Below are 20,058 nucleotides of genomic sequence, written 5' to 3'. Positions count from 1 at the left end.
ATCATTAATAATGTTTGAGTTATAGCCAATTAACGGAATTTCAGTAATGGCGGACCTAATTAGCATAATTAACGTCATTAGTCGACTGTAAGGCGTTAAAATAGAGTAGTGATGGACTTATCTTGTTCGTATACCCTGAAAACATGGGTGCCGACACAATTTTTATGATGTTATCATTAATAATGTTTGAGTTATAGCCAATAAATGGAATTTCAGTAATGGCGGACCTAATTTGCAAATTTTGAAAATTGCTCAAGGGATATTATCGGGCACCCTCTTGAATCTTGATGAGGACCCCCTATACTATTGAAAACAGCAAAGAAAAAAACTTCATCCGGCATTTCCACGTTCAACCCCATGGCTCCCGGACTATTGGCCTTGTTGATGCTTAGGAATGTTTCCTTTCCTGGCAAAATGTTTTCACAAATTTGGATAAAGGCAAAGAAACCTAAAAGAGAAATTGTTAACCCTCAATGGACGGATTCAGTTCTATCATCTACTCCAATAATAATACACTTTTTTTTTTTAAATGGAGAAGAAAATTTGATAATTTCAATGAAATTTCTCATATCAATTCAAATTTCCCCCGGCATTCTTATTTTGATGATACAACCTGTTCAAGGGTTGGCCTAAGCGACAGCCACGCGGACCAAGAAATTGACAAGTCGAACTAGTTACTGTAAACTGCAAAATGATCGGTTTCTTTTTTTTTGATTTGAGAACATTTCTGAAAGAAAAAAAAATTTCACGATTTTTATTTTTGGGTATTATGATGAAATCTCTTTGGTTTTTCCACAACAAAAAATTTGTTTTGCAAAAATTTGTTGTGCAAATTTTTTTTTTTTGCCAAAATGAAACACCTGCAAAAATGTTGCAGTTTACAGGAATATGGAGTGTACACGGGGACGGAAACAAAGGGCCTTGTTTTGGTTTAATTATTTTCCTTGCTTTACACAGGGACGGAAAAATAAGGGCTGGAATGTCCGCAGCGACGAGATTTTCAGGCGCCCGGGTATTGTTGAGGACGGAGTTTTGGCCATACCGACTGACCGTTTCACCAGGGACGGAGAAATAAGGGTCAGGTGTCCCACCGATGTCTACAACATCGTCGGGAACGTCTACACTTAACAAAGATTGGTTACTGAATACCCTATCGCAATAATTCTGCCGATATATTTATGCCCTAAAACTCTTTAGAAAAAAAACTGAGAAAAAATGGCCAAAAGAAACACTGCTCTAAAGCTCCTTTACATATAATACACTGCAGGCAGTTGTGGTATACTTGGTGTCATCTTTTATATTGGAGGATTGAGGGTTATTCTGGAAATTTTATCGGCCAGGCTCAGTTTGACATCACTTGGTCTTTGGTAGAAATACTGACTTCTGTGTGTAGAATAATGGTACCAAGGCAAAACACCAATCTTAAGCCATTATTGACAACACTAACTTTAGGGAACACTTATATTAGGGTAACACTAATCTTTTGGAAACCCTTGACTGTGTTACTGTGCCTGAAACCTTTCATTATTAGAATAGCCCCCATTCCTCAAGGTCAAAATATCAACATTGCTGGACTACAGTTTTTCAATGGAGAAAAAAATGTAACAAAACTAGTGTCAAAAGTCCTATTTGTGGTATGGTTCAGGAATGTCGTCTGCTTAATTTATCGATGGAAACCCAAACAAAGCATTTCTAGATGGATTTATCACAAGGAATGCACAAGTTTTTGGACTGGAAATTCTACTTCAGTCAACTTTACATTATGGATTGTTGAACACCAGGACAGGTGATAGAAACAGGTTTTTGCGAACGCAATACACCTTGAGGTCTAATGAGGTAGTTGCTATCAAATCCGCTAGAAGGCGCAGTCTTTCATGAACCTTTCCAGGATGACTCAGGTCGGTTTTAGACCAGAACAAGACGCCAAAGGGCTTGGGGCTCAGTGGAAATATATGGGTCAAGCACACAACAAGCTGAGCTAAAGACAACCAACAAGTTGGAACGATGACAGAAAAACTAGCCTGGTTCACTGCTTTGAGTTCATTACTGCGACAGTGCAAGTCATGGTCATAGACTTGACTTGACATGACGTCATCAGCTGTTGGCTGTGTTGCTCATATGGGTCTTGAAAAGGTACACGCTTCGTCACCTAAAGGGATTTTATTACAAACATGAGATGTAAAGTATTACATTTTTAATGTTGGAATGTAAATTTTCATATACCTGGTATCTAGTTTTATCTAGGACGTGTTATATACCCCGAAATATTTTTTCTTAGGAACGAAAACACATGGACTACAAAATCCTTGAGTGAAGCTGATGGAATGTTTCGTACGCAGACAGATGATAAGTTATTGTAGGTTTGTTTGGACAAGGTGGGAGGATTTTTTTTCTGATTCGTTATTTGTGGAATGCATGAGGAAAGAACTGAAAAATATTTCAGAAAACTGGTTCTAAACTGATGGAATGTTTATGTAACAACAGAACGAATGATAATTATTGTAGGTTTTTCTTTGGATATGTTCGACGTTGCGTTCTTCGATATTTCAGAATGTACGAGAAACAGCTCGACTAAAAAATATGCCAGTGAATTGGTTCTCAGCCAGTTGAATATAAAACCAGAGCGAATGATATCGTAGGTTTTTCTGTGGACATTGTTTGATGTCTGCTATATGATACTTCAGAGAGAGAAAACCGCTGATATGAAAATGTTGAAAATGTGAATTCTAGCAATGTGTAACGTAAGGACGTATTCAGTCACCAAACAAAAAATAATGATAGGCATTGCCATTTTGTACTAGAGGCTCTACGACAGGCCCAACCAATTTAGAAAGATGTTTCAACTAATGACAGCTCAGCCCTTTTGGCCTGGACAATTTGGTCCAAAATAATGCATCAGGTTTATTAAAACAATAGTTCAACACTTGACAGACTCAGTGACAATTTCCCCTTTGCCCCAATGAGACAGTAGAGAGATGAAGGCAACTCGACGAAATGTCGAAATAATTAATTTGGATGTAATTGGTGTATTTTGAGGTTTCTATTTGGACAATTTTCACGACAACACCACAAGTCATACGGAAAAATAAGTACTTGACCACAGGTTTAAGGCAAACTTGACTTCCCACAAAAACCGCACTACAAAACCAAACAGTACAAAGTTATGTACATATTGTACAAAATATACAAGGGGCCAATTGTTGTGTATTTCAGGAAGATCAAAATGGCCGACCGAAATCTTAGTGAAACCATCACCATTGTCTTTTTCAGCTGGGAATTTTTCTCCCCCAAATATACAAACAATTTGACCTTTGCACACAATTATTTATTACATGTGACTATTTATTTGTTTTTTTATTTACACATCACGTGACATTGTATTATTAATTATAAAATTTTTACAAATTATAATACAATACATGTTATGAATCACAGCTCCTTGAAACCATACGGTTTACATACAAAAATATAACTTTTTTGTTATAAAAATTCTAATTACAGGAATGCACTCGAGCCTACAGTTAATTAAAGGATTGAATGGCTAATACATTAATGTTTCCAAAATGACTCTCGTGGAAAAAATATGAAAAAAACTCAAATAAATTAAAAAGGAATGGTAATTGAAAAAAATTATAAATAACAACTACATTTTATAGTTTGTAAACATAAGTCGTACCTCGATCACAATACAGGCTTGATTTAGCTAGGCCAAACTGGTCAAACTCGAAATTCAACTTTTGAGTCATGACTAAGTACATTGTCACCAGACAATGTACAGGACAATGTACATCAATTCACAGCACCCCGGAGTGAAGTAAAGGACAATGTACATCAATTCACAGCAACTAGGAGTGAAGTACAGGACAATGTACATCAATTCCCAGCAACTAGGAGTGAAGTACAGGACAATGTACATCAATTCCCAGCAACTAGGAGTGAAGTACAGGACAGTACATCAATTCCCAGTAACTAGGAGTGACTCAGAAACATCTGAAAAGTTACAAGTTTGGCACTTGGTGTCAAAATCACAAAAGTATATCAATAATCCTAAGAAGAAAGCGTCATTATTTCCCCTTCTTTTTTCCACCAGCTGGACTCTTCTTTCCTTTTGCACTCTTGCCTCGTTTTGGCGTTGGCGCATTCTTTTCCTGCTCGGCTTTTAAAGCGGCTTCTTGGGCTGCGATTTCCTCCATTTTTAACCGTTCGGCCTCAAGATATTTCTGCCTAAATGCCTCCCGTGGCGTATTGATTTCGTGACGTTTCTTATCAAGTTCAGCCTGAAATAGATAAACAATGGTAAGTGCTTGCCCAGCAATATCTGGAGAAACTCCTCCTCCAAGCTCAGCTCATTGAAATGTAACATGACAGATACACTTAAGCCAATATGATTGTTTACACTTGAGCAGACAAGCAGGTCCTTGTTGACAACGACCAGCAGACGACAGCTACTAATTTTGAACAAAATGAACTGAAGCTCACCTGTAATTCTTCACACATTTCCAACTGTTGTATCTTGAGGAGATTGCGTAGTTTGCGATCGTTTTCCCGCCATTCCTCGACACCCTGCCTGAACAGACGGTATTCCTGGATCTCATGCTGCTGCGCCTCCAACTGCCGCTGGACCTCAAACTCATCTTTGTAGCGCGTTTCTCCGTAAAGAGATCTAAAAGGGATGAGAAGTTCCATTAGATTTGAATTACATTTTTGCAACATCTTTGATTACAATCATAGCAAAACAAACATTCTCTGTCAGGCAGCACGGCTGTTCATCTTGCACAAACTACAATTAAGTAAAAATATGGTGCAAATTGACCGTTGAATTCATTATCAAGTAAATATAACCCTGTCTTACCGCAGCAACAAGCACACTTCTATCAACACTAGTATTGGGAGAAATGCATTTGATGGTCCCTCTAGGGGTCATTTGTCTTTTAGTTAGATATTCCAGGATGGCCAATTACCATGCAAATTCCCGCACTCAAGTCAAAGTTGCATGTGCCTGCACCAATCTATTTTCTTTCCTCTGGCACATGACCTAAGAGAGCCAATCATAAACATTAACATCTGCAAACTATTGACCTCTGCAAACTATCGACGTCTGCAAACTATCGACGTCTGCAAACTATTGACGTCTGCAAACTATTGACATCTGCAAACTATTGACATCTGCAAACTATCAACGTCTGCAAACTATTGACCTCTGCAAACTATTGACCTCTGCAAACTATCGACGTCTGCAAACTATCGACGTCTGCAAACTATTGACATCTGCAAACTATTGACATCTGCAAACTATCGACGTCTGCAAACTATTGACCTCTGCAAACTATTGACCTCTGCAAACTATCAACGTCTGCAAACTATCAACGTCTGCAAACTATTGACATCTGCAAACTATTGACATCTGCAAACTATTGACCTCTGCAAACTATTGACCTCTGCAAACTATCGACGTCTGCAAACTATCGACGTCTGCAAACTATTGACATCTGCAAACTATTGACATCTGCAAACTATCGACGTCTGCAAACTATTGACCTCTGCAAACTATTGACCTCTGCAAACTATCAACGTCTGCAAACTATCAACGTCTGCAAACTATTGACATCTGCAAACTATTGACATCTGCAAACTATTGATGTCTGCAAACTATTGACGTCTGCTTACTTTTCAAATGGAGTCGAATCGACCGGCTGCAGCATCTCTTTCGGTGGAGGTGGTGGTGGTGGCTCATGAAGCAAGATGGCCTCCGCCTCGGGATCGGCCGGCAAGGGCGACACCGGTGTCTGTGCAGGAAGAACGTCCAAATTTTCTCCGCTCTCGGACGGGCGTTCTTCGTCCACTTTTTCTGCAGGTTCTTCCTCGTCTGTTTGAAGCTTGATCAGGTGACTGTTGAGGTACTGCAGGCGAGATTGAAGCGCCTTGGCGGCACGGCCTGGTTCGGCGTCTTCCCACGCCTTCTTCATGGCGCGGATCTCATCTGCTCTCTCGGTGTCTTTCTTCACATCGACATCCTCCTGAAGTGGCAGAAAGAACTTGTCAAAGTTTTCACAAAGGTAAAAGTTTTACCATAATCTGACTTGATCATTTTATCACACAGTGCCAACACGGAATGTGATATCGTCTCCAGGGGAAGAAGACAAATGCCACCAGTGTACAGCTTCCCAATTTCAACTACCAATCTTCTCATGTGATAAAAGCTTATATCTTGTGGCATTTCATGGTGACTGTAGCTGCACACCTTAGAGACATAGCCTCATTAATTTGCGCAATCGGCGAAAATCAAACACTCGCAAGAATTTCGCGGTTCACGGTATTTTCGTTGTTTCTTATTTGTACTCACTGCGGCCGTAGCATCACTGACAAATCTCAGAATCCAGTAAGGTCTGAACGTATCAAACTGTTGCGAGGCAGGCCGTGAACCCTCCTGGACAGAGTTCTTCTTGTCCCTCTCCTTCCCCTTTTCTTTGCCCTTGCCACCCTTGCCCTTTGGTGTGGGGGCGGCCTTCTCTTGCTTCGGGGCAGAGATTGGACGCTCCTTCAGGGGGTTATTTACTGAAAAGGATAAAGACAAAATTTGTTTTAAATATTGAAGAAACTGACTTAGATATTGGCCAAACCTACTGCTTCAAGGGCAGTTATCATTCCTAGCAGCATGATGGCACCCCCCCTATGTATACGGAGTGAGATCGAGGGGCCAGGGGAAACCCATGCTACAAGCCGATCTCATCACACAAATGAGGATTGAATCCTGGTCTCATTGGTACTTGTGACTTCAGTTTACTAGCGCAAATGTTAATTTTGAACCACTGGCATGGCCAGACCCAGGAATCTAAGAAAGGGAGGGCGCCCTCGCTGGTTTTAGAGTGAATCTGCAAATATTGCTGGCCAATTTCAAAGAAATGTTTCAAATCTTAACTGCTCTGACCTGGCAGTCCTAGATGTCATTACACCACAAACCTCATTGTCACTACTTCACTGAGCTAACAATGAATTTATGTTTTCATTAAGATCCACTTCATTTTGTTCTACCTCTGTGTTCACTTTGACGCTGTCATGTGTATCACTGGCGTTTCTGGTACAGCATCATTACAACCCAGTCATAGTCTCAGACACTTACATTTCAACTCGTCTTTCTCCAGCTGTTGCAGCTGTTGAACGAATGCCCAGCTGCTCTCCGACAGCGGCCAGCTGTTACGTAACACCGTGGCTTGGATGATGTACTTGTGCGGCTTGATCTCCTGGCCCTCTTCTAGGCCCTCCAGGAGGACCTCGGATAAATGACTACTAACCTGAAACGACAACACAACATTCTCGTTAGTTTCAAATTTCATTGTTGTTGAAACCTGATTTCTCTCTTTACATTTCCTCTTGTGTACTCTTGGTTGGGCTCCAATTGGATTCACTGGCCTTATTGGCCATCTCAAGGTGGTGGCCCGACCCAACCCATCACGACACAGTAAACTGAAGCCCACAGGGTGACTTGTCGACCAGTTGCAGACACAAATGTAAAATTCAAGATGGCCACAATTTTGAGTATGTGATTGAGCTTAAAATTGACAGGGCATCTCTCCCACTCCACATTATCATTCCACAGAAATTCGAAGGATGAAATGCAAACTCCAAGATGGCCACCAAGCAACCATTTTGAATCTTCTCTCATGCGAATGCTTGCTGCATACCACTATGGGTAGGTCCAAATGATATTGTAAATTCCCTCTGTCAGGGCCATGCAAAGGACTGAAAATCCTCTCAAACTCTAAATATTTTGACAACTAAATCTACCTACCGATGCTCTTCCCTCACTTTTGGCAGAATCCGATCGTTTCTTTCTCCCGGGGGATACACCCTGACTACTTGTAGATGCGCCAGCTCGGCCTCGTTCAGCTGAAGGCAAAAAAACATATTTGAGAACGAAAGTTACGTGCTACACCTAAATAGTTGGTAATATGACTGAATATTTTGCCGTCATTACAACTCTTGGTTACAATGTAAATTTGTTTTATTTTTGGGCGCAGTACATTGACAGTAGAAACTCTCCATGAAGAACAGCCTTGAGACTAACAATTCAGACTTGCTCCCAGATGAAGTGACTAAAGGACACCACCCTGACCACAAAGCTCTGAGGCTCTGTTGTAGAACTATCTAGGACAACCGACCTTGTCAACGAAAACGGGTCAATGACATTGTAGGAAGAAGAAGTTTTGCCAAGATAACAAAGTAAATGTCAAACACAGAAACTCCTACTCACAAGCTCTTGAACTCGATCTCTTGTCTTCCTCCAGATTGATATCTTTACAGAATATACTCGACGGTATGACCACGTGACCTTTGCCCGTGGCGCTCGCTATCTCCTCCTCGTTGTCCAGGACCTGGAGTTTGACGTAGACGTCCGATTTGGACGTCGTAACCTGAAGACTGGCCAAGTGGTCGTCTAGAACTTTAACGGAATACCTGTAAAAAAGAAGAATGTTTTTGGTTTTGAAATAGTGATTGTTATTTAGGGCGGTGTGGTCTAGTCGCTAAGATATTGGGCTCATGTCCCAAATCTCCTTGGTTTGGCACCAGCCAAAGACACATCACATTGCTTGTGACCATAGGAAAGTCTTTTGACATCTTCGATTGCCATGTCCTTTGAACGAAACTCAAAACCAGGATTGCTTGTATCAGTGCCAAAGCTAGGGCAGCAAAAGACCATCATCCAAGCGAGAACCATGCGTAGCATGGGACAAACTCTGCAACACTGAATGCAACGACATGGCTAAAGATGGGAGTATTAGGGAGTTTTCGAAAATCAGCCAGAACGCCAACTTTATGCCTGTCTAATTTTTTGATATCCTGATAACCAAGTCGAACAATTGGAGAGGCATTCATGTGGATGTTTTGGGGACTTTGGGAAAACTCCCTAAAAGCACGAAAGAAATCCTCAGAAAGCAGATGAAGAAGAAGTAGAAGAAGTTTACCTAAATATCACATTTTTGTTATTCGGCACAAAGTAATCCCTGATCTCCCTCATGTGGAAGGAGCTGGTCACGTCGTTCTTGAGGGGGGCGGGCAGTGGGCTGAGAGATCCTATCAGACGCATCCTCCACTTCCCGTTAGGCAGGGGAAGATCGGACGTGCGTGCTTCGGCGACAAACGTGTAACCAAGCTGCAAGAAAGGTGGGAAAGAAGTTGATGATCTATTTTCTTTCTTTCAGGGAGATAGCGTCCTTGAGCGAGACACTTTACCATTCATTGTACCATCCTTCAAATGAGACACAAAACTGATGTTGCTTGTTCCTGATAAGTCTGCCAGGGCACACAAATGACCCACTCCACTCGGTGCCTGCATTTTACCATTTTTTACCTCTCTCTAAAAACATTCCATAAAAGATAATTGCCTGGAGTTCATGTAGTTGACATTGTTTCAAAGAGAGTCAATTGAACTCTCCCAGTAAGATGACGTAGATCTACGTCCATGGGCACCCAACAGTTCGGCACGAAAAACGTAGCTCTACGTCATTCAGGAGCAAAGGTGTTTAAATTACCTTATTTTTCTTGTAAACATAAGGAGCAACTTTCTGGAAAACCCGTGGTATTTCTTCGCTGGTGTCATTGTTGATTACTCGTAGCATGCACGTTGGAATCGGCACGTACAACTTGGGTACGACTAATGTCTCCTCCGTCACATAGAATATCTCTCTGGAAGGAAAAGAAGAAAGAGTTAGTTCACTAAAAGTTAATACATTTTACTGAAGCTTATAAAAAGATGAAAGCTTGGCCGTCTCCCAATGTAATTTCCTTACTTGGTTGAAGGCCTCGGACAGATTGGACGGCAACATAATTCAGAAAATTAACATGAAAAACTTTTGACTTGGAAAAAAAATTTCATCGTCATGATTGTGGAATGAGTGCCCAAGTGATTGTTTCATTCTAATATTCTAGATAATGCTCAAGTAAGTCCATAATTGTGCTTACATGAAAGTCACAGCGATATGTTCGGGACCAAATGTTGAAGGATGACCAAGGATTTTTTATCAGACTCTTTGCAGACTGCTCCAGAAGCTCTCAGTCTGCTACGGTAAGGCCAAGGAGGGGCATCATCCCATGAGGGGACAAACCAACTTCTTCTCACCTGAATACGACAAACCAAGTGTTCGGCGGCTGCTCAGGGTAGACGCCATTATAGTCGGAATACGAGATCTTATTCCACTCGTCCTTGTGGAATGGGAAATACGACATCATCTCCGGGTCTGACTTGAACATCGTCCTGAACAGCTGGAGTCCGTATTGCTCGACGTTTGGTTCCATGATGGCCCAGGCCCGTTGCAGGATCTCTTGAACCCGGAGATTCTCTTCCGTGCCGCTGTGACGAGACCTGTACGCCTTACGGACAAAATGGCCCTTGTAGCACTTCTGGATTTTGACAGCAGCTACGTGCTCTTCAGCAGTCGGCTCGCGGTTGACCCAGTTTTCTGCGACTTTCTCTTCACCTGTGAAAGATGGAACGATCTGATATATGAAGATCTCGAGATGAGGAAAGACCTGGGTATATCGTGAAAAAATCCTGAGTCACTCTGAATCTGTGGTGTATGGGTGCAATGGTTCTCAGGAACAAAAATTTTTACAATGATTAACCTAACTTTTTGGTTAAGGCAGAATATTGGTTAGCGTTTTAAGAACATGATGATGACTCAAATTAGATTTTCTGAATTAAATACTACATTATAATAAATATCAAGACAACTGGACAACATAAATGCACACGTGACCCAACACATTACCTGAATTGGTATGATGGGGTCACATTGTGTACAGGTTGAGGAGGGTATATTACAAAATGTAAGTTCTTATATAGCGCATAATGTACAACTGTCCTGTCTCAAAGCGCTTTACATTGAATGTAAAGCGCTTTGAGACTGGGGAATGAATTTCATTCCCCAGTCTAATCCAGAAATCTTTCTGTCCAAACCAAGGAGGGCACATACTGTGCAACACTTGTAAAGCACTTCTTGTGCCAGTTGAAAGGAACAAGGGACAAACCCTGAGCCTCGAACTCACGACCTCCCGAACGCAAGTGGGACGCTCTTCTACTGCGCAACCACGCTTCCCAATAAATAATAACGGAATGGATGTACCACAGGGGAACTGCATGCTACACAACATCTACACCATTTCAATTTCACTAAACACCTAGACTGAAAACAAGCTTGCATTAAGCGCCACGCAAACAAGCATTTTATATTGCAGACACCTGTGATTATAATCGCTCCAGGTAAAACCGGTATCGCTGGGTTTTGATATTGACCCAGAGGTCGCTGTGACCTAAATGAGCGCTTATCGTCGCATGCGATTTCAATCGCAGGTTGTAGCCAATTGAATCGATTGTTTGCGGGGCGCTTTCTTCAAGGCATTGGGAGAAGCTCTGAATGGATGGGAACTTTGAGGTAGGTACATGTAGCAGAGGGTTGGATATCATCCTGACACCAGGGGTATAGCTGGCTTTTCAGACTGGGGGGGAAGGCACTTTGGGGGTGAAATGACACTTTTTGAAATTTTTCAGGGTGAAAAACACAAATTTTGCTGTCTTCTTCGTGGCACTTGCCCCAGTGCTGGCTATGCCCCTGGACTCCCAATCCCACTATTTATGTGTTTGACATGTTTGAGTGGGAAAGGAAGTCTGGATGTGGAAAAGCAGGATGCCCTTATTTCATAAGAACAGACTTCTGATGACGTAATTTTGTTGACGATTTGGTTATTTTCAATTGACTGTTGTACATGTTGTCGGTACGTTATAGGGAGAAAATGTCATTAAGGAAAGGGTAATGGTGAGTGGTATTTATGAGGTAAGCATGGGTCATTTTATCAAACAACAACATATTACACACACCAACACCTATTATACCCGTCACCAGATCAAACAACATGATTTATCAAGAATTGGTAAAGACTAGTCTTTATTTATTCTTGGTTTTTACAATTACGAAAATCATGAAAATAACAAACGGTCAGAGCCAGGAGTTAAGTTTGGTACTGGAGATGTTTTTCTTGATAGATATATTAACTTAAATGAATCCAACTTTCTGACTGATTTGCAAATGAGAACATAATTCTCGCAAGGAAATGTATTTTGACAGCGGAGGACATGATCAACCCTGTCAGTGGTGAACTGAGGTGCACCTCCCCCTCCATTTTTGTCAGGGATTTGTCCAATGATTTTCTCAGGGTGCCTCGATCTCCCAAACAACGCAAATAATCTGAGACATGTCATTTGCCCAAAAAATGCTAGCTTGGCACTTGAACATTTATTCTGGGGAGGGCCCCCAGACCCCCTTGTTTCCACGATCACACAATTGGTCCCTTCTAGGTAGGCCCGCCCCCTTTCGTTAACTTCTAGATCTGCTATTACGTACGATTGTCTCTAGTTGAAATACATTTTCTTAAATATGGAATTAATACAATAACTAGTTCAAATACTGTTATACATTTCTGTCTCCTCTAAAACAGGTCAAGGGCATCCCTGTCGAACTTTGACGTACCAAATTTAAGTTCTAATTGCCTCCCAGTATCCCCCCCAGTGGTTTTCGTAAATTTTTCATTGAACAAACATTTTTTCAACAAAGACTGCCACGAGAGACAGATATGCATTTCATAACCAAGCAAATCAATACAACAATCTATTACCATTAATAAAATGCAAAATGGGTAAAATTAATAAAATGCAAAATGGGTAAAAAGCGGTTAGGGCGCATAAAATGACTACAGGTAAAGTGCGATTAAGCGGTGCCACACGGTTTTCCGAAATTACCGACGCAATTACCTGGTTGTTGTTGCTGTTGTTTAAGGTCCTGTTGAGTGGTGGATGCACTCGCTGCCGCTGGATATATTGTATGTACATAAGAGAGTTGGATTAGATAAATGACGGGGCGGGAAAAGTTGACTCACACAGAAAAATGCCATCCTAACTTGAGATCAAGTGTATACTTTAATAAATTTTTCGCCGCGTTCAAAAAGGCAAAAATTTCCTAAAGATTTTTTAACTGGAAAAACTGCCTTGGTGCACTTCATTTTAGTCTAAAGAGAAGATGCCCTTTTTCTGTGTGGGGGGGGTTGAGACTTCTCAGTCAAGATTTTGTCAAGACATGGTGACAGAATTTAACTCTTTGACCGCCAGAGGTAAAAACAAAGGTCCCCTTTGCGCCAGGATTGCACGCTTTTTTCCATTATGCAAATTGCACAACAAGGCAGAAAACATCCTAAACACTGCTACTGGCATTTCGATGAACTGAAGGTTGGACGTAGATCTACGTCCCTGACCGTCGACAGTTGACTTTTCAAAACGTAGATTAACGGTCATGGCGGTCTTCGAGTTAAACACGAGATTGAGGTTCAGATTTTCTGGGATAAGGAATGAGAAGTTTTCTCAACAGGCACATGGGATATTTTAAGGGGTATGGTGGCCTACCTGTAAACAAATTGTACTGTTAAATTCTACCAGTATGTGCAGTGTTACGTAGAACATAATGTTGGTATCATAATTAAGGTAACATATCTTGGAGTTCAGGGCCAGAATGATAGACCAGGAAAAAGGAAGAACTGTCTTCTCAAAATTTGCTTAGTGCCCGCTTATGCTTGTATTCAAACAGTGACCACAAATTGTGTCGATAAAGTGAAAAAAATTTGTCATGCGTCATGTTTTCTAAAATTTTCAGCGTGTTGTGAAAATTCGTGATTTGAAAAAAAGTGTGAATTGCAAAACAGGCTGCCAAATAGAATGTGGGAAGTGTATTCCTGCTTTTGACAATGGAATTTTACCCAAACCAAGTGAGTTTTCATTCAACCAAAAATGTGGTGTTTTTTCAAACATGTTACCTGTTGGGGTGAAGCCTAGCGCACTACGCGAATGGGGTGTGACACTTTTTTCTTAAATTCAAAGGGAAAAGTTGAGTCAGTTTCAACCACAAGCATGCGTACAACATGATCAATAACTGATTTATACAAAACAGGGGTGACCCAAAATAATTATCAGACACTTGAAAAGATACCAAGAAAGACCACAAGAGACATTTAGGATTTCCTCCAGGGGAGAACAGTCACCCCTCGGATGACTCAGCCAAAAAGTATTTTTTGATGTAAAATGTTTTTGGTAACTTCCTGTTTATGACTCCTGGGGGAACCCTGTAGTTGTTTGAGACTTCAGTTAAATTTTGGAAAAAATTTACGCAAAACTTTTCAGAACAGAGAAAAGTTTCAGCAGAAAATAACATAACTTGACAGAACAGAGAACATAAGTTACAGGGATTGACAAGGGACACTGATATTCTCAGGTTTGATAAGGACACTCCCTTTTCAGGACGACGTGTATAGCCCAAGAATATTAAACTTTAGCTTGAAATCTAGGAAGTTGAACCCGAGACCACTCCAAGCTGTGCAAGAGCTATCTTTGTGTCGTGCAAGTGTATAAACATGTTTTGACCCGTCAATTGGAAACTTACGTTTTTTGCCAGGTTTTGCCGACCCTCGATGGGATGTGGCACCAGTAGCTGAAAAGATAATGAATGATTAAATAATTCGTAAAAATTTTTAAAGGTCGACCTCATGTGCACTTGGTGGCTTGAAAAGGCTTCCAGCGCCAGAAAGAATGAAGTGTCGCAAATGGGATTTGATCCCGCAACCTCTCGGTTATTAGTCTGCACTCTAATGAAGTGTCTCAGATGGGATGAAATACATTTGTTATATATTTCGACAATGGTCAAATGTTTGCTTAAAAAAAACGAAAAACTACCACACTGACTCAGCAGGTTAGGGTTTACTCTACAGGCAAAATCGCTCACAAGATCGCCTACAGGACTGAAACGAAAAATACTGGACTGGACTAATTACTAATTAGCAATGATTTGCAAGGTACAGAATTTGCACTATTGGAATGAAAACTGCACACGTGCCTAATTGCAGGAAGCTGAAATGGAACTGACTGCACACATGCCTAATTGCAGACTGACTGCACACATGCCTATTTGCAGGAAGCTGAAATGGAACTTACTGCACACACGCCTAATTGCAGACTGACTGCACACATGCCTAATTGCAGACTGACTGCACACATGCCTAATTGCAGAAAGCTGAAGTGGAACTGACTGCACACATGCCTAATTGCAGGAAGCTGAAATGGAACTGACTGCACACATGCCTAATTGCAGACTGACTGCACACATGCCTAATTGCAGAAAGCTGAAGTGGAACTGACTGCACACATGCCTAATTGCAGGAAGCTGAAATGGAACTGACTGCACACATGCCTAATTGCAGAAAACTGAAATGGAATTGGCTATTTAGCAGTGTTTTTTGGGGTTAATGGTGTTGCTTCTAAGAGGTGTCAGCAACATACATACCATGACTGCTAGAGGAGGGCCCAGTAGGCTGGGATTCTGAAACCGGCAACAAAATTATTTGGTGGGAAATTCGAATTCGACTTTGGTGGACTTTTATGGGCATTTACTGCCCGGGTTTTATATCAGAGTTTCCCTTCTCCTAGACTGGCTGCCTGCCAGGGCTAAGGAGGCCAGTCTCCCCAAAAATCTGAAGCCCGATTCTTTCATTTTTAAAGCATGTCCCCAGCAGATTCCCCCCAACTGAATCCAGACTCGTTGGATGATCGATTGCCTTTACAGTTTAGGATGCTTGTTCCATAAGCCTGCCTATCTACCTCTGGGGGAGCAAAGGTTCACCCCCGAACCACTGTTTAAAATGTTGCCATTCTTTGAGGCCTTCTCTGCATCTAAAATATCCTACCTGGTCGACTGCTCCCGTAAGGCAGGCCTAACGGGTTTCTAGTTGTCAAATCGTTATTGAAGACTTTCCACGCATAGGCCATCTCAGGATTCAAGGAATCGGTCAGCGACTTCTTCAGAGTTGAATACAGTGCATCATTGAATACCTGGAACAGCAAGAAAATACAACCTTACTTTCCCTAAAGATAATATTCAAGTTTTAGGCATCTGGGGACATCAAGGAATACCTCAAACATACACTTGTCTCAAAGCCGTCAAGAATACCTCACGAATTTGTACAAGGGTAGAGTCGTAATTCTCATTCTGAAATCTAAAATTGGCTTCCCTTAGGTTGAGCCATGGGTGTGCATGTCCGCACAACATTCTGATCACAATATTTCGATCACGACTTTCTAATCACCCCTTTCCAATCAGGCTTGGGTGATCACCACTTTCCGATCAGGACTTTCCAATCACGTCTTTCCGACCACAACTTTCTGATCACAACTTTCTGATCACGACTTCTGATCACGACTTTCTGATCACAAGTCAGACACTCGTCCACTGTGGCGACTGCTCACCCTCGTTAACCACCTTGGCAAGGGTGTGCCGGTTACTTACAGCAAAGTGTTGATGTTTCGAGATGAGCTTATTGTTCCTGTACGGACAGTGTGAATTCAGCAGTTCCTCCCAGGCCTGCGTAAAGGCAGCATGGTCGTTGAATACACTGATACATTTACCGACGTTCGACAGCACTTGGGTGGCGTTATCAACAAACCGACAACTTTCCTGGAAAAAGGGAAATGTCAACATTAATTTCAAGAGCATTACGATTCCATAAGGTTATTTCTCAAAAGGATTAAGAGTGTCTTTAGGTCGAAGAGATTAGTTAGGTGGGGGCGTGGCAAGGTTAGAACTCGGTGTTCAGGGAGGGGAGCTTAGTCTTAAGCTGGTTGGCAGGATATTGAGGAGTTTTGCATTTTTTTGCAGTGTTTGGTGTTTGGGAAGCCTATGTTTGAAGTGTGTGTGCTGTGTTTATTTGATTGGAGGGCAAGCTTGAAGGAGAGGGGCTGAACTGGGCAGCAGGGTTCAGGAAGGCTCAGGGGAAAACCTGATTGTTCAGGGAGAGGGAGCTTAGGCTTAAGCTGGTTGGCAGGATATTGAGGAGGTTTAGACTTGAATATTGCAGTGTGTGGTGTTGGAGAAGCCTATGTTTGAAGTATGTGCTGTGTTTATTTGATTAGGGGGGGGGGGCAAGCTTGAAGGAGAGGGGTTGAACTGGGCGGCAGGGTTCAGGAAGGCTCAGGGGAAAACCTGATTGTAGGGAGATTGGGAGAGCTTGTTGGGCAAGATGGGCAAGATGATCAGGTGGGCTCAGGTTAACACAGACTGGGCCGAGGGGAAGAGGATCTAAACTGCAGGTAGCCTGTTGCTTGCTTGTGTATAACTAACCTTGGTAAGATGAGGCATGACGGCCTCCTCGTCCCCAAACACAAACTGTACTGATGAGCAGAGATGGACGTGATGGCCAAGGGGTGAGGTCATGCTGAACTTGAGTACATGACGTCTGAAATGTTGAAGAATGAATGAAAATTCAAGTTTACAGAAAATGGAAAATGAACAACTGGTATGAAAGAACCTGCTTACTTCCTGAAGAAATTGAAATTAACAACAGATGACCCGACGTCACTAGCGCTTGACGTTGTGATTCGATATTCATTCAAGCCTCGAAAAGGTACAAAACTTGCTGAAAAATCTACAGGGATTTCATCAAAAGTCGACTACTTCCTCGTAATAGACGTCTTACCCGGCAGGAAGGCTCAGAACGGCAGCCCGGGTTGCAGTGGACCTGATCCTCAAGATAGGTTGGCCGGTGACCAGACTCTTCCAGGAGTGAGGCTCTGCGATCAGTGTCCCAGGCGAGATTGGTGGGAACTCACGGTTCGTTGAACCTATTGGAGATAGAATCAGAAACGATCAGGCCAGGGGAGAATCTTTGCCACAGTGTAAGGTAAGGTGGTACAAATATGGCCTCAGTGTGCACTGATGTGTAAATATGGCCAATTCTTTGTCACGCTGCCAGTGTGCTGCCGTTCCTGTAAGTGTTGTTGATTTGGCAAAAAGGTCACCTGATCAAATGCCAGTGTGCTGCCCTTTGTTTGACGAAGAAGTCATTTGTTCACGTGCCAGTGTGATACCCTTTGTTGATTTGACAAAGCAGTTATTTGTTCAGATACCAGTGCGCTACCATTCAAATCAGTCAAATCACTTGATTAGTTATGTTAGTTGCCGGTGTGCTTCGCTTAAAGGGTAACCCGTGTCAAATTTCACCATATAATGTTTTAGCTGTTTTTGACAAATGACTACGTCACTTTCTCATAAATCGGTAAGGTTTTCGAATCGAAATGCACATTTTCTAGAAATTGATGGTTCGCCCGGATGACTCGCTTCGATGCCGTTTTTGTTGATGACGTCACAACATGAACATTTTCGCGGTCGCGGTGGTTTACATTCAGCGATTTTATAATAAATCTAATCAAAAATGGAAAATTTGAGCTTTACATTTGTGATCAACAATTAAAAACGGACGTATTTCCGCAAAGTTGTAAATCACATCATAGTATCACTTTAAATTATTTTTGTAGACTCGATTTTTGAAAGGTAACTTGATTAGTTGCCAGTGTGCTGTCCTTCATTCATATATGGCATGCTTAATCAGATAGAATCCTCACAAGAAATACAAAGGGATGTGACAAAGCAAACAAGGACAGCAATCATAAAGATTTTTTTAAAACAACAGCAAATTGAACAACAAATTTAGTGACACACAAAAGATGTCCAAGACGTGAATTGGCAAGACAATTGAAATGATTTGTTTGCCATTCACATAAATGTATTTGGCCATTTTCCAACCAAGATCTAAGATATTGGATTTAGAAATCATCCTTTTTAAGCACATCAATAAGCACTGATTAAGTTGTTAAGTTCATTTTATAGATCAGAAGCCGATGGCTAAAAGTTTATCAAACTTATAAGTTTCTGCTAAGCCTCTCAATGCCATAGCGTATGGTCAGCTGAGCACTAGAGGGCCAACCAGTTTAATATTAGCGTCTCATCTACGAAAGCGCTAGGCGTTGGGGTCCAACCATTACTGAATAACAAAGCAGTACTGTAACTGATTTTATCGAAGTTTTTCTTCTAAAATTGTGCATGATACACCATGCGGTTCAACGATGCTCAGGGGTGCCCCCTTATGACCCGCTGTGTGGGCCACCAGACCTGAAGGGGATAATATCTTGACATTTTCCCCCACATACATGGCACATTAGTCCACATGTTCTGAAATGTACACCTAGAGTGTCTTTCACTTAAAACTGAAGGGTGTGGTTTTTGGATACGTGTTACATATGTGAGCAACAACATAAATCGATGAAATATGGACTTTTCAATTCAAACCACAACTACATAGCTTTTCCTATCAGAACAAGTTTCACAAAGTGTTCTGAATCTTCTTCATAAACTTTTCTCTGACATCTTTATGACCAATTTAGATGGTCAGCCTGCATGGTCTAATAGACTTTCAAATCTCATTTGAAGGGCCGAGACAAACAATTTCATTTACGTTTTCATGTGGTACAGGTAAATAGACATGCACACTGCCTTGTGCAGTTATTATGCACGCAAATCTGTTGAAACTTGGCATTCACAGCATTTGTATCAGTCTACACAATGGTGATGTTGCAATTCATATTCAGTACGTATTCACACAATTTATAACTTTCTAATTCAAATTCAAATTTCAAATTTTTAAACAAAGCCTTTAAGCTATTGGTCATGATGATACAGTCCATATTTCACCCTACATCGACACACAGTTACAGATTACCGATTAGGGCTTGATTGCAAAATCCCTGACAAATGCTTCAAAGCAGGTTATTGGTTAGAGTTAGCCATATGACCTTTTGGCCATGATGACCTTTTTTGAGAATTGTCAGGGATTCTGCAACTGTGGCCAGATTACACATGTTACACTTAGACATGGCTACCTACCATCTTTATGACTTTGAGTATCGTCTGCTGAAGAAAAAACCGATCATTCTAAAATATTTTTTCGATCAGACACGTAAACCAAAGTCTGTGATAAACGTGTTGAATAAAATTCTACAGACAACTTTGACCCATCACAGCAAAATGAGATGCATGCTGCTCAGAAGATGGGTCTAAATGACATCAGGAGATAATGGAAGAAATTGATGTACTCAGATTTCACAAAAAACAGTGAAATGAACAACCAGTCTGTCTCAAC

At 41.4% G+C, this 20,058-nt stretch overlaps 1 protein-coding gene across 21 annotated transcripts in view; it reads right to left on the bottom strand.

Annotated features, from left to right (window-relative positions):
- Positions 1 to 323: 323 nt before the first annotated feature.
- The window catches only part of LOC135487393 (androglobin-like), a 122,504-nt gene continuing 102,769 nt past the window's right edge, over positions 324 to 20,058 (bottom strand). For 16 of the 21 annotated variants that reach the window (XM_064770997.1, XM_064771007.1, XM_064770993.1 and 13 more), the window contains 18 exons: positions 19,803 to 19,829; positions 17,560 to 17,704; positions 17,205 to 17,319; positions 16,374 to 16,541; positions 15,775 to 15,919; positions 15,375 to 15,410; positions 14,478 to 14,525; positions 12,803 to 12,859; positions 10,118 to 10,475; positions 9,531 to 9,684; positions 8,964 to 9,151; positions 8,252 to 8,454; positions 7,790 to 7,887; positions 7,121 to 7,292; positions 6,344 to 6,555; positions 5,668 to 6,017; positions 4,480 to 4,663; positions 324 to 4,277 (listed from right to left, as the gene is read on the bottom strand). In XM_064770997.1, coding sequence (XP_064627067.1) covers positions 4,065 to 4,277; positions 4,480 to 4,663; positions 5,668 to 6,017; positions 6,344 to 6,555; positions 7,121 to 7,292; positions 7,790 to 7,887; positions 8,252 to 8,454; positions 8,964 to 9,151; positions 9,531 to 9,684; positions 10,118 to 10,475; positions 12,803 to 12,859; positions 14,478 to 14,525; positions 15,375 to 15,410; positions 15,775 to 15,919; positions 16,374 to 16,541; positions 17,205 to 17,319; positions 17,560 to 17,704; positions 19,803 to 19,829 — 2,873 coding nt within the window. In that variant the 3' untranslated portion in view covers positions 324 to 4,064. The remainder of the gene's footprint in view (positions 4,278 to 4,479; positions 4,664 to 5,667; positions 6,018 to 6,343; positions 6,556 to 7,120; positions 7,293 to 7,789; positions 7,888 to 8,251; positions 8,455 to 8,963; positions 9,152 to 9,530; positions 9,685 to 10,117; positions 10,476 to 12,802; positions 12,860 to 14,477; positions 14,526 to 15,374; positions 15,411 to 15,774; positions 15,920 to 16,373; positions 16,542 to 17,204; positions 17,320 to 17,559; positions 17,705 to 19,802; positions 19,830 to 20,058) is intronic. The other 5 variants (XM_064770994.1, XM_064771005.1, XM_064771002.1 and 2 more) reach the window with 5 other exon arrangements.

The sequence above is a fragment of the Lineus longissimus genome, chromosome 5 (genome assembly GCF_910592395.1).
Source record: "Lineus longissimus chromosome 5, tnLinLong1.2, whole genome shotgun sequence".
NCBI classification, from domain to species: Eukaryota; Metazoa; Nemertea; class Pilidiophora; order Heteronemertea; family Lineidae; genus Lineus; species Lineus longissimus.
The sequence above is the reverse complement of the archived record's forward strand: the minus strand, read 5'-3'. Positions and strand labels throughout refer to the sequence as shown.